This window comes from Populus alba, chromosome 13 (assembly GCF_005239225.2).
Source record: "Populus alba chromosome 13, ASM523922v2, whole genome shotgun sequence".
In the NCBI taxonomy this organism is placed as follows: domain Eukaryota; kingdom Viridiplantae; phylum Streptophyta; class Magnoliopsida; order Malpighiales; family Salicaceae; genus Populus; species Populus alba.
The window spans coordinates 2,596,543-2,611,733 of NC_133296.1; the positions used below are offsets into that span (position 1 = coordinate 2,596,543).

A 15,191-nucleotide genomic window follows, 5' to 3' on the forward strand; every position below is an offset into this window, starting at 1 on the left:
CATATCCCTTTTTTTTTCATGGTGTCCTTACTACAGAAACCATTCTCAAAGTTTCTCCTTCTAATGTTCATTCCTTCTTTCTTTGCCTTTCCTCCTAATTCCTCTGCAACTTCATTTGGCGCTGCCAAATATGTAGCTGCAGGTAATAAAGAAGCGGAGGCTCTCCTAAAATGGAAAGCAAGTCTTGATGACAACCACACCCAATCTGTCCTGTCTTCTTGGGTTGGCAGCAGCCCTTGCAAGTGGCTTGGGATCACTTGTGACAATTCTGGAAGTGTCGTGAATTTCAGCCTTCCAAATTTTGATCTGAGAGGTACGCTTCATAGTTTCAACTTCTCATCCTTCCCTAATCTTCTCACTCTCAATCTCTTGAACAATTCACTCTATGGAACTATTCCATCCCACATTAGTAACCTGACCAAAATCACCAATTTAAACTTGTGTGATAATCATTTCACAGGAAATATTCCACTTGAGATAGGATTGTTAACAAGTCTTAACTTTTTATATCTTTGTGTAAATAATCTCACCGGTTTGATCCCAGCCTCTATTGGAACTCTGAAACACCTATCCGTTTTCTATCTATGGGGTAACAAACTCTCTGGTTACATCCCTTCTTCTATTGGGAACATGACTATGCTCACTAGACTTAGTCTGACCATGAATAATTTATCTGGATCTATTCCTCGAGAAATAGGACAACTCGAATCCCTTGTTGAATTGAGCTTGTCCCATAATAATCTCAATGGTTCTCTGCCCCCTGAGATGAATAATCTCACATATTTGATGGATTTGCAATTGTTTTCAAACAATTTCACTGGCCATTTACCACCAGACTTGTGCCTTGGTGGGTTACTTGTAAATTTTACAGCTGCCTACAATCATTTTTCTGGTCCAATTCCTAAAAGCTTGCGAAATTGTACTCGTCTATTTAGAGTTAGGCTTGAGTGGAACCAATTGACGGGGAATATTTCTGAAGATTTTGGCCTCCACCCACACTTGAACTATGTGGACCTAAGTCACAATAATTTGTATGGTGCGCTTACCTGGAAATGGGGAGGTTTTCACAACTTGGTGAGCCTAAAATTGTCAAACAATAATATCACCGGTGAGATACCATCAGAGCTTGGAAAGGCGACTGGGCTACGAATGATTGATCTCTCATCAAATCTCCTAAAGGGGACAATTCCAAAAGAATTGGGGCAGTTGAAGGCGTTGTTCAACCTTACTCTTCATAACAACCATCTTTCTGGTGTTGTTCCATTCCAAATGCTATCTCAACTTCAATTCCTTAATTTAGCTTCTAATAATCTTGGTGGATCAATCCCAAAACAACTGGGAGAGTGCTCAAATTTATTACAGTTGAACTTGAGTCATAATAAGTTCATAGGAAGCATCCCATCTGAGATAGGCTTCCTGCATTTTCTTGGAGATCTAGATCTCAGTGGGAATCTACTGGCAGGAGAGATACCATCAGAAATTGGGCAATTGAAACAGTTAGAAACGATGAACCTCTCTCACAACAAACTTTCCGGTTTGATTCCAACTGCTTTTGTAGATTTGGTGAGCTTGACAACTGTAGACATCTCCTACAATGAACTAGAGGGCCCTATCCCCAAAATCAAAGGCTTCATTGAAGCTCCATTTGAAGCTTTTATGAATAATAGTGGTCTCTGTGGAAATGCGAGTGGTCTAAAGCCTTGTACACTTCTTACAAGCAGGAGAAAGAGCAACAAGATTGTCATTTTGATTCTTTTTCCTCTCCTGGGAAGTCTACTTCTACTACTTACTATGGTTGGATGTTTATACTTTCGCCACCAAACAAGTAAAGAAAGAATCTCGTTTTTAGGAGAGCGACAAAGTCCACTCAATTTGGCAGTATGGGGCTACGAGGAGGAGATCCTACATGAAACTATCATCCAGGCCACTAATAATTTCAACTCCAATAATTATATAGGGAAAGGGGGATACGGAATTGTTTATCGAGCCATGTTGCCAATAGGTCAGGTGGTTGCCGTGAAGAAACTGCACTCATCAAGAGAGGGCAAGCTTATGGATTTAAAAACTTTTAGAAATGAGATTCGCATGTTAATAGATATTCGACATCGGAATATTGTGAGGTTATATGGGTTTTGTTCATTAATAGAGCACTCTTTTTTAGTTTACGAGTTCATAGAAAGGGGAAGTTTGAAGATGAATTTATCAAGCGAAGAACAGGCAACGGACTTGGATTGGAATAGAAGGCTTAATGTTGTTAAAGGAGTGGCCAATGCATTATCCTATTTGCACCATGATTGCTCGCCTCCAATCATTCATCGAGACATTTCCAGTAGCAATGTTCTTTTAGATTCGGAATATGAGGCTCATGTTTCGGATTTTGGGACAGCTCGGCTCTTGATGCCTGACTCAACCAACTGGACCTCATTTGCTGGCACCTTCGGATACACAGCTCCAGGTACATACTTGACATATTAGCAGTACAATAAAATTGCTAAATTTCTGTTTATATGTAATATATATACATTATGACATATTAGCAGTACAATACAAGCATTGCTATGGAAATGGAGGTACAATTACAACATATTTTTGGATACTCTAAAGGTTATGTATAGTAATATTGTCATATTAGCAGTGCAATACAACCAGTACTATGTAAAATGATCGAATTTTTACAGAGCTAGCTTACACAATGAGAGTGAACGAGAAGTGCGATGTCTACAGCTTTGGAGTGGTCACAATGGAAGTAATAATGGGAATGCATCCGGGTGATCTCATCTCATCTCTTTCTGCATCTGCATTTTCCTCCTCATCGTTCTCACAAATCAACCAGTATGCATTGTTGAAGGATGTGATAGACCAACGTATCCCACTTCCTGAAAATCGAGTTGCAGAAGGTGTGGTCTCCATTATCAAAATAGCATTTGCATGCTTGCTTGCCAATCCCCAATCTAGGCCAACCATGGGAAAAGTAGCTTCGGAGCTCATAGCTCGATGGCCTCCGCTGCCAAAGTCATTCTCCGCAATAACATTGGAAGATTTGATGCCTCAAACAACTGTGACAGGCTGAGAACTCTCCAAAAGATTTTTTATAATTAGTATGTGATTGTTTCGACTTATGTACTTTTGTTTGTAATAAATTATTTCACTGCTTTGTATTTTGTTTCTTCAACGATTAATATGTTTTAGTACAGTATTATTATCAAATAAATTAAGTAAAGGCTCTTTGCTATAATGAGGAGACCTGGGTTTCAAAATTCTGTTTCATTCCTTGTAATAAAAAAAATCTTCAATTCAATATTGAGCTGAAATGAATAAATTAGTATTTGATTGTTTCGACTTATGATCCTTTCAACTTTCGTACTTTTGTTTGTAATAAATTATTTCTCTGCTTTGTATTTTGTTCCCTCGATGATTAATATGTTTTAGTACAGCATTATTATCAATCAAAGTAAATAAAGGCTCTTTGCTATAATGAGGACACCTGGGTTTCAAGATTCTGTTTCATCCCTTGTAATAAACAATATTGAGCTGAAATGAATAAACATGTATAAATTGGAAGCACAAGTGATATATGCATGCAAAGTCATATTATTGGGCATTGTTATCAGCAACATCAAATAGTGAATAGTTCTATGTAGAAAAGGACAAGGTTTAGCTCAAGGAGGATGAAAGCCAAGGACATAGTTGCATGTGTTCTTGAGTGCAGACCCCCCCACCACCCCTATGCGTTAAGAGCAAATTGTAAGACAGCAACTCTTGTTCTCGTAGACACCTATGCGTTTGTCCACATGGTTTCCCCATAGGATATAACCTATATGGTGGTGATGGTAGGAGTGATTTTGGCAGCACTGATTAATCAGAATCAATAGAGAAAACAAGTCCAGATATAATCTCCTACTACAACCTAAGATGTTCTAAAACATGAGCACTAGCATGAGAGGCCGCTAGAAGGAGACATACCAATAATGAAGTTTGAATGCAGTTGATCGTTAGCTTATAGAGATCGTTTTGTAATCCAATTGCGTGAATACAACTAAGTACTCTGCACTTATCCAGTTGATCAAAAAGCAAGGGTAATGAAGATTGAATTCCAAGTAATGCAAGCAATTTCAAAAATTGTCAAGAATTGCTGCACATCCTATGCATCTGCACTTAAACTATGAATCCACACTGATCAACTACACAGAGTTCTTCACAGTTAACTCTTGAAGAATCCTCCGTGCAGCCTGGATTACAGGGCTACAATAGCAAACTGTCAAAATGCATTTGCCTGAAAAAAAAGAGAGTGAGCAAGTGATTCGGCTTAAGGGAGTGAAACCAAGGGGGTATCTTCTTGTGTTGCTACAAAACCCTCAGCTAACAAAATCTCCTTAGAAGTAAGCACTGAAACACTTGTGGCAAAATATGAACTTTCAAAGTAGTGTGTTGAGTTTGGGCAATTGATCAAAGAACTTGACATTCTATACAGGCAAGAGAAGATATTAAATAAAAACAGCTTTATCCAGCCAGTTCTCAATCACTACACCAAAATTCCCAAACTATGTTGTTTGGACTATAAGCTGGGGTGATGATTTAACTATATGTTTCCAAAAACATATAGTTCTCACTGTCAATATATCAGGATTGGCTCGAATGACCTGATATAAAGTTGAGACTTTATGTGAATATGCAGTTTTTATTTACTGTGAAATCAATTTTAAGTTTTTAGAGAACGTTTACCTTTTCAATGGCTTGTAATCCAATTGATGGACAATAGAAGAAAGGAACCAGCAATTTCAAATTGCGTGAATACAACTTAGTACCTGATCAAAAAGAAAGGGGAATGAAGATTGAATTCCAAGTAATGCAAGCACATCATCATTATAGACTTCATCAACGATGTAGCACATCATGGAACAATTAGAGACGAGAATTTGATTGAATATAGTTCCCTCAGTATCTGATGAGTTGGCATAAATGAAACTGCTGAAGATGTATAATCACATATAAAATAAAAGGTTTTTACCTTGGAATTTAATAGTTGGATCTTCAAAGATACAATCTTCATCATAAATCGCTGACGTGAAAACCCCTGCTTTTAAGTAATTATCTGGATCTTCAATTGAGAGTAGGGTTGAGATTTTCATGGAATCATATCCAACGCAATCCCAAAACTTATGCTTGAGAATAAAATGCAAACAAAACTGAGTTTTGTTTTTTCTTTTCTATTTCATTTTTGATGAACAAGGTGCAATTTTCTAGTTCAAGCCAAAACCAGACAGGGCGACAAAGGAAGTGGCGGTAACCCAAAACAGGAAAGAAGAGTAATATCCAAAAACAAAAAGTCTGTGGCAAGATATAGGAAACAAACAAAGATATAGGAGAGAGAATGTGGGGTCGGCGCCGGCCCGTCAACTCCGCCGCATTGAGGACATTATGCAACTCACTCACTAATGCAAATCTAATGTGCATGTGATGACGTGTGGACTTTAATTTTTCTCAATCCAAACACCTTTTAATTTATTGACTATTTTTTATATCACAAATAGTGAAAGTTTTAATTTAATTACAAAATAAATATAGTAATACTTGATTAGGTTGTTGCTATATTTATTTAAATAGTCCCTGTTCATGATAAAAAAAATGTTTCCCTTGTACTTCCTTTTTCTTTGGGTTAAAAACTGCATGATAACACATACAATTTATACCAACAATTAGTGTTAATTGTGTATAATTATATATTAAATTGTTTGAGATTCCCTTGTATTTTTCTAAATATCCTTACTCTAAATTTACAAAAATTATTCCTTTACAATAAGGTTATGCGATTTATTACTATTTAACATTTTGTGCACCAACTTTCTTATTTTATTTCATCTGAATTTTAAGTTAATTTACTAGAGATTTTTATTCTAAATCACAATAATTTTTCTTTTTAATTAAAAATTACATTATCAATACATATTTATCATCTTCAAATCGGGGTTTACAACCTTCCATTAAAATTATGTAATGATAACATTCTCAATTTTTTTTAATGATAATGGTCGGATGAATACTTTTTTTTTTATTAATGTGAAGGTTCAGGTTTGCTTATGCACACCTCAAATAATCTTACAGTTCTTAAAAGTAATGATCATATAAATCTCTAATGATTTTAAAGAAGCTCAAACTCGTGATCATTGAAGAGTAAACCCAACCCAACATCTAACCAATTAATTTTCCTCTCTAAATTAAAAAAAGACTTGAACCAATACTTTAATCGTGTGAGTGAAAGGGTGGGTGCGAGAGAAATAAAGAATAGAATTGTAGCTAACTAAATAATACAAATCAATTTTTAAGAGTTAATTTGGTCAAATCAAGGGCTTAATTGCATAAATATTGAAGTTTGATGGCCTATTAAGGACTTAATTGAAGAAATCCAAAACCAAGGACCAAAATGAAAAACACGCGTAAATAAAGGGGCTGCAATTAAACCGAATCAGGGGTCAAATTGAAAAAAAAAATAAAAGTTTATTGATCAATTGAGGGTCAAGTTGCATAAATCAGAGACCAAGGACCAAGTTGGAAAAGGCTACCAACTTCAGGGCTAGTGATTTGGCAGGGATGCAATTAAATTGATTTTTAAAATTAAAATTGCAATTGAGGACTTGATTGAACAAATCACAAATTGAAGACTGATTTGGACTTTGACATGTTTGGCATCATTTTCATTTAAATGAAATGGCATGTTTGGCCTAAAATAACGCCATTTCATCCACTGTTCATAAAAAAGGCCTGAAACGGTGTTGTATTGAACTGCACTGTAGACTTTCTTCTTTTGGACGTGCAGAGAAACAGGGGAAGGGAGTTACGTTCCCTTGTATTTTCATTGCCTTTTCTTCCTCCTTGTTTTTGTGCGCTGCCAGGATTGCCTAACTATTGAGGGGTTTCCAACAATCCTAAAACAACAACAACAACAACAACATTGGAAGATTAACATGAAGTTGTGTGGATTGCCAAAAAAAAAAAATTGAACAAGCTAGCAAGATGGGAAAGATTTAAGATTCTGCTAAGGATTCCAGAACAATGATGAGAGATGAATCAAAAGAAGACTCTGACGGTGGCAAACCTTAATTATGTGATCTAGCCAAGTCTCGTTGTATCATTGATTATTCCAATGTCTTTGCCAAAGTTAGATATTCTTTTACCAAGTGAGTTTATTTACCAGCATCTGCTAGATTCCAGACTTTTGCCTGACTCGAACAAATCCCATGCAACTATCATTTTTTAAGTGGTATAATCTATACAAGAGATATGATGTCATGGTAGGGTCCTCAGCCATTTCAATTGAACAATTGCAAGAATTTCAAGAAGCTAGTTCGGAAGATGGTAGAAGAAGAGGAGTGGGAAAATCTGGGTGACCCAGGTTGGAGAAAGAAGCTGCAAGAGTTACCTGGTAGCTGTTTTAGTTGGAAAGCCCTGTAGGTTAGAATGATGGATGTCCTAGTAAGTTGTGGACAAAAATTCTGGGTACCTTTGGTTGGAATCACAGATTATATTAGTTATGCTCCATCCCTGGTGATAAGACAATTAGGCAGTATACAACACATCCCAAGAACTTTGGGACTGGTTGAATTTTGTGGGCTTTTCTAAGATCAATCCGTGCGAGAAGTGCTTGAAACTATCAAATGAGATTGGAACCATTTGACTTTAGTTCAAAAGGAGTCTGAAAGGTTAGAGATCCCAACGCAAGCGAAGGCTATGAAAAGTTGAGGAATGTGACCCCGACAACGGATTCCATTATGCCATGTTCTAAAGACGGACCTTCACAAATGATGACAGGGGCACTGAAAAGAAAAAAAGGGCAGTAATGAAGAAGACTTGATGAAGCAAGTAGAAAAACTCCAAATAGATTTGGGAAAAAGCAAAGGAGATAAAGCAGCATTAGAAGCGATGATGATGGCAACAAGGGTGTAGGGTCCTCGACCATTTCAATTAAACAGTTGCAAGAATTTCAAGAAGCGAGTTCGAAAGTTGATGAGCAAGAGACAAGTGGAGTCTGTGAAGGAGGGCGTCATTGGCTATATTGTCCCCCAAACATCTTCAAAATGACATGTGATTGAAAGTGCTTGGCAAAACACAAATATTGCCAAAAAAGCTGATTCAAGAATGATGATGAATTGTCAATGATATTGTTATGGAATTCTGTATTTTGTTTTGGGATCACATCTCATCCTTTACCAAAACATGTCTTATTTTTATCTCTTTGTTGTTTTGAAATCAACAGATGTTTAGTATTTTATTCTGACAAAATATTTTGATCAAACTCCAACATGCGATAAAGGTTAATCAATCCTGAAGATTAAAAGTGTTTTAATTATATAAATGACTCGATGCTTGTTGAAATGACATGAGGTGACCAAACAAATTTTGAGCCCTTACATGAAATTAAACCATATCATGTAGCTAGGTTTTAATAGTATGCATAATGATGTGTAGTGGATTCGGTAGTTATGAACTCGTGAATCATGATTCTTGCAAATCCAAATCATTACACTGGATGAGATCAAAATTTATCGGTTCTAACCGACCTTGCTTGAAATGAGAAAAGGTCATCTTTGATATCCCTTCACTTTCTAAAGAATATATCACTTGTAGTCCCATTTTGAGTTTGATAGAATATTTTTTTCATAAAAACCCTGACTTGGATCACACCCCACACTAGGGCAATGAGAGATATTTTAAAGACATTGATATAATTAATGGATAAAGGGGAAGGCTTAGAACAATAGTCCAATGATTGAGAGAGCACGAGAAGAAAACACATAGACTGGGGGCCTATCAGAAAATTTTGAGAAAGGCTATGAGAAAGCAAAAAAATAAAAAAAGAGTTTGAAAAAAAAGGGGAAGAAAGAGTTGAAATTTCTTTCACTTAAAGACAAGTCAAAGATAAATGAAGGAGAACGCCTATTAAGTCTATGAAGAGCAAAATAAATTTCAAGAAAAGGCACAACAAAAGTCAATACTAGAAAAAAAGACTAAGCTATAAATGTGACTTTTGGTATCCATTATAAAGCCTCTGATGTTATCAGATGATTGAGGTTGGTTATTCATCAAGGAAAGGTGGATTTGCATTATGACTTATGTCAAGAGAAATCTAATCTTTAAGGTTAACAAGGTTATATGTCATTTCCTCCACAAGGACAATAATACAAAAGAGTTGATGAATAGTTGATGTTAATCCTGGGTCTTTGAAACCTTCAAACACCTTTTGAGCTTGTGAAATTCCTTTCTTTCATAGCCATGAACCATAGCCTGCATTACGTGCTTTTAAAAGCCCTTTTTAATAAAGCAAACAATTTAAACCGATAAATGGTGCTCTAAAAAACTAGAAAAGCTTTTCCATAAGGGTCGTGACTTCATGAATTAAGCTATTGGTTATTATGCATGCTAATAAAATAAGTGATAAGAAGAGAAACAACCTTTTTTGATAAAGCCTGAGTTTGGACTTGAGTATCTTGTTTTTTTGAAGTTCACAAAAAAAAAAGAGATCACCTCATCATAGACCATCAAAAGATATACCGAAAATCAGAGTCTAAAAATGGATACAAAGACCCATGAAAAAAAAAAGCCATTTTAGTCTTACAACGGGTCAATTTCTGTTTTCAAAATGCATGACAATCAAAGGATTGTATATTTCAAATAACATGTGTTGGGTCTTTGATAAAAAAGGTTGATTTTCAAAAAGTCTTTTTCGAAAAAAGGACATCTCTGATTCATTTCAACAAACTAGACTTTGAATTGACATGATCTTTGAAATGTAAGAGTTGATTCCAAAACAAGGAAGATTATCGGACACAAAAGAACATCAATTGAGTCTTCGAAATCCTTGATAGAAATGACATTGAAGTCCTCAATACTCCTTGAGAAGTTGAGCAGCTGAGGGCAATACAATAGACCCTAAAGAGGAAAAACAAGCAGTATTCAGATTAGCTATGAGACAATGAAAGATGATTAAATGATGAATCAGTGAACTGAAGACAATGATGTTCAAAGAAAGATAATAAATGAACGAGCACATTCAGATCATATTGGGGGCAATGTCGTTCCAAAATAGTCTATGCTCTAGGGAACCCTATCGGTAATGGAGAAACAAGGATGTACCTGAAGGACACTTTCATATCATCATCTTTTGAAACATGGCTAGCGATCGATGAGGATACACGAATGAATGTAATTGAATGGCGAAAAGATGCATACTGCCAAGGCTGATTGTGGAACAATGCTGCACTTGAAGGACAATCTCATATTGTCATTCTTTGAAACATGGTTATCGACATATGTTATCACACAATTGCATTGAATGAATGTTGTAAAGGCACCCACCCCGAAGACTGACTGTGGGGGCAATTTGTTTTGAAGCCAAAGGCGCACTTCACCACATAAGTATTGTCGCACGTGTGCGGCGTAGCAGCGATCATCCATCCTTAAATGTATGGATATATATATCTGGTAAATGTGGGGAGACAAGGAATTCTTTGTCTCTTAGCGGTGAAAAAATGGAATGGGAGTCGACACCTAGTTTTTGGTTACTAGGAACCCTAATTGGTCTTAGAGATCAGGTATGGAGACTGATTGCGTAAAGGGAAGGTATTAGCACCCCAAATACGCCCTACCTAAGGTAAGCTGCTTTGTTTTATTGTCTAAGGTCTTATCATGTTGGTCTGTCTATGGTTCAAGAAAAGCCCTCTTCAGTAAGAAGGTTCTTATCTTATAGGGTAAAAACCTAACCGGTCTAATGTCTATAAAAGAACTACCTTTTTAATATCAAGAATACATTTTACGTATAAATTCGTAATCCCAGACATTAAAACAAAACAAAATATTTTTTGGTTTTTTTTTTGAAATATTGGCCAAGTTTTCATGACTTTAATAAACTGGTTATTAAAGCCAAATTGCATGTTAAATTATAATATATATTTTTTGAAGTTTTCTTTGTTGTATAAAAATACAATATGATTTTTAGCTTTAAGAGACTTGGTCGTATACATGAAACAAAAATATATATTTTTGTTTTTACAAATTTTTTTACAATGTTTTGACGAAAATCGGGTATTTTAATATTGCATTTGTATATTTGCAGTATAAAAATACAAACCAATATTAAGAAAAATTTCGTAACAAAATACACGGAAAAATCACAAATTTTTCAGAAAATATTTTTTTGAAAATTTTTTGAACTGGGCCGGACCGGACCCAAAAACAATTTTGGGCTGAATCCCACTGTTGCATGAATAGTGGGCGTGAATTAATTCATGCCTACTGTTCACGTAGTGAACAGCAGGGAGGAAGAAGAAGAAGAAGAAGGGGGAAGGCTGACCTGCGGTGGTTCTAATGATGGCTGAGGACAGCGGGGTGCAAGCGGTGGTGGTTTATGGTGGCTACGGTAGGAAGAAAGAAGAAGAAGAAAATCTGCAGGAGGAGAGGACCGACGGTTGCTGTGGCTGGATGGTGGCTATATTGGCTTCATGTGGTGGATATGGTGGATGAAAAGCTAACGGTGATGACAGTGGTGGCCTGGACGGCGGAGAGAGAATGTGTGTGAAGAGATAGGCGGCGGAAAAGGAAGAATTCTGGGGAGGAAGGCTGGTTTTTTTGTTGTCTTTGGACCCTATTTTCTCCCCCTCTGGAGCATGAATACCAAATCTATTTATAGGCGGTGGAAGAGGGACACTTTGTCTCTTCTAGTGCAAAATCTCAACCCTTCGTTCGACCCGAAAGCATCCCAACAATTAGCTTAAAGTAGCAATGATGAACTGTCAATTTTGCAAGAAAATGGCTGGTCGGGTTGGCCACTTTGGGGCGATGCCATCGCTTCTACAGCCTCGATCAGCCTGAACGGCTTACACTAGCGTATAGTCAGGTATCACAAGATCGTTTGCGTGTACGTTTCATCTAATTTGGTGACAAACGAGGCGCCAAATCCCTTGGACAGTGGCCACCCAACTAGCCTCGCTAGAGAAGAAGATGAATAGTGCCTTAAGATTTAGTCCTTCAATTTGTGATTTATTTCTATTTACACTCCTGATTGGCTTCAAACTTTTAATTTTATTCAATTTTACCCATGAAGAACTTCAATTTCAACCCCAAATTTCGGTGTATTTTTCCCTTTGGTCCTTGGTTTCGGATTTATGCAATTTGACCCTTAATTGATCAATAAACTTCCAATTTCTTCAATTTGACCCCTGATTTGGTCAATTTCAGTCTGCGCATTTTCCAATTTGGTCCTTAGTTTTGGATTTCTTCAATCAAGTCCCTAATTGGCCATCAAACTACAATATCTATGCAATTAAGCCCCTGATTTGACCAAATCAACTCTAAAAAAATTCTATTTTGACCCCAGAGCTTTAATTTCTTGTGATTAAAGTCTAAATTGACTTAAAAATCAATTTCTCTTATAATCAAACCCTATATAAATTCAATTAAACCTCCAATAAAATTTAATTGAGTCCATAAACATATGATTTTGGACTTTTTTCCTCAAATTGATTTTTTCTTAGTCAACAGGGCTCTTCATCTGTAAAAAATATATAGTCAAATTTTAATCTTTGAATTTTTGAGCCTCCTCAACCAACTTCTAGCCATTTTCTGGGTGCTCTAACATCCTCTTCTCATTTTCTTTGATTTTCTTTGATTTTTTTGTTTTTTAGTTCGAATTTGGAGAATAACCCAAAAATGTGTTATGACAAGTATGGGTGATAAAAGCAACATCATTGATGAGGCCGATACATTTCTTTTCACAATCTGATTAGAAGAGCTGAGAAGAATCTATTGAGAAGAACACTGAGCATACAACCATGAGCCTTTGTACTGCAAGCTATGAGATGCATGTCTGGATGATTGCATAGTTTTCAAAAAGACTGGTGATAACATATACTTGAAGAGTGTTGCTTCAACTTGGGGCAAGTCCATGACTGATTAGAAATCTAAAATAAGGTTAAACACTAGAAAACCTCTTGACGGGTGGTGGCAAAACACGCACAACCAATCAAAGGACAATTCTTAAGAGAATCTAGGAGATGAATGATTTGTTCCACTCCTTCAGGATGAATCGAGCAACACCACAGTTGGAAGCATGGTCAAGCTTGAGAAGCAACGAGAGCAGTAATCATCACGGACAACCCATGATAGGCACTGCACTTACATCTGAGTGGAAGGCTAGCACACGAACAAGCCAGTACATTGAAAGAATAAAGAAAGCTTTGAATAACAAACAAAGGCACCCTGTGATGATGGAACATCAAAGAGGGGGGGACCCATATTTCAAATAAGGTAAGGATGTATGCATGTCATCTTCAATTTGAACCCTATCATCTTGAAGAAGGGACATATTTTTTTGGTTAAAAGAGATTGCCATAAGGAATCTCAGGTTAACCACAACATGAAGATTTTAGCTTTGGTTGAAGGAAGTTGCCAGATGGGATTCCAGGTTGACCTAGCTACACATAGATTATGGTTCTGGTTAAAGGGTATTGACGAAAGGAATCTAAGTTTATCCTAACCTCACAGGATTATGGTTTTAGTTAAAGGGGATTGGCAAAGGGATCTCAGTTTATCCTAACCATATGGGATTTTGGTTCTGGTTAAAAGGGATCGATGAAAGGAATCTCAGTTTATCCTAACCATATAGGAGTATGGTTCTAGTTAAAGGGGATTGGCGAAGGGATCTCAGTTTAGCCCAACCACATAGACTTTGGTTCTAGTTAAAAGGGACCAACGAAGGGATCTCAATTTAGCCCAACCATAAAGATTTTAGTTCTGGTTAAAGGGGATTGGCAAAGAGATCTCAGTTTAGCTCAACCATAAAGATTTTGATTCTAGTTAAAAGGGATCGGCGAAGGGATCTTAGTTTAGCCCAACCATGCAGATTTGGTTCTGGTTAAAGAGGATCGGCGAAGGGATCTCAATTTAGCCTAACTACAAAGGATTTTGGTTCTGGTTAAAGGGGATCAACGAAGGTATCTCAGTTTAGCCTAACCACATATAGACTTTGGTTTTGGTTAAAGGGGATCGATGGAGGGATATCAGTTTAGCCTAACTGCAAAGGATTTTGATTCTGATTAAAGGGGATCGGCGTAGGGATCTCAATTTAGCCTAACCACACAGAATTTAGCTTTGGTTAAAAGGAATTGCTAGATGTGATTTTCGGTTGACTGAGCTACGCAACCAATTTTGGTTGTTGTTATATCGCCAGATGGGATCTCAGGTAAACCTAATCAAAAGGGCAGGTTGCCTTTGAAAAATAGACCAAAGTGAGTATGTATGGGCAGGTCACCCGTGAAAATAGACCAGTGTGAGTGTGTGGGCTGGTCGCCCCTGAAAACAGACCACTTTGAGTATGTGTGAGCAGGTCGCTCGTGAAAATAGACCAGTGTGAGTGTGTGGGGTGGTCGCCCCTCCGTGAAAATAGACCAGTGTGAGTGTGTGGAGTGGTCGCCCTTGAAAACAGACTAGTTTGAGTATGGGTGGGCAGGTCGCCCGTGAAAATAGACCAGTGTGAGTGAGTGGGCTGATCACCCCTAGAAACAGATCACTTTGAGTATGTGTGGGCAGGTCGCCCGTGAAAATAGACCAGTGTAAGTATATGGGCTAATCGCCCCTGAAAATAGACCATTGTAAGTATGTGTAGGTAGGTCGCCCATGAAAATAGACCAGTGTGAGTGAGTGGGCTGGTTGCCCCTGAAAATAGACCACTTTGAGTATGTGTAGACAGGTCGCCCGTGAAAATAGACCAGTATGAGAGTGTGAGCAGGTCGCCCCTGAAAATATACCATTTTTCTTTAAAAGGGGCAAATTGCCTAAGATAATGAGATCGTTTTCTTTTTTCTTTTCTTTACAAGGCTTACTATGCAAAACATGAGGAGTTTTGCTTCGTAAGCATTGTAAAGAGGGGGCATCTATTGTTATCTAATTTTTGACCTACCTATTTTATAAAATTTTTGAAAAATCCAAAAATAGCGAAAAACAACAAAAATCCAAAAAAATATGTTTTTTTTATATATATTTGCATCGTTTTTAGCATTTTCAACGTCGTCTAAAAAAGAATTTAAATTTTCAAAAGTTTTTCGAATGCGTTTGACTTTTCACGTGTTGTTTTTAAAATCCTTAATTTTTCTTATTGAGTGAACATTGATATTACTCGTTTTAAAAAAATACAAGAAAAAACA

The 15,191-nt window shown here is 36.9% G+C and overlaps 1 protein-coding gene across 1 annotated transcript; it reads left to right on the forward strand.

Annotated features, from left to right (window-relative positions):
* On the forward strand, positions 1 to 3,158 carry LOC118053216 (uncharacterized). Its single transcript, XM_035064392.2, has 2 exons — positions 1 to 2,455; positions 2,679 to 3,158. Exons 1-2 carry the CDS (start codon positions 19 to 21, stop codon positions 3,068 to 3,070), a joined length of 2,829 nt encoding a protein of 942 aa, XP_034920283.1. The 5' UTR covers positions 1 to 18; the 3' UTR covers positions 3,071 to 3,158.
* Positions 3,159 to 15,191: the final 12,033 nt, after the last annotated feature.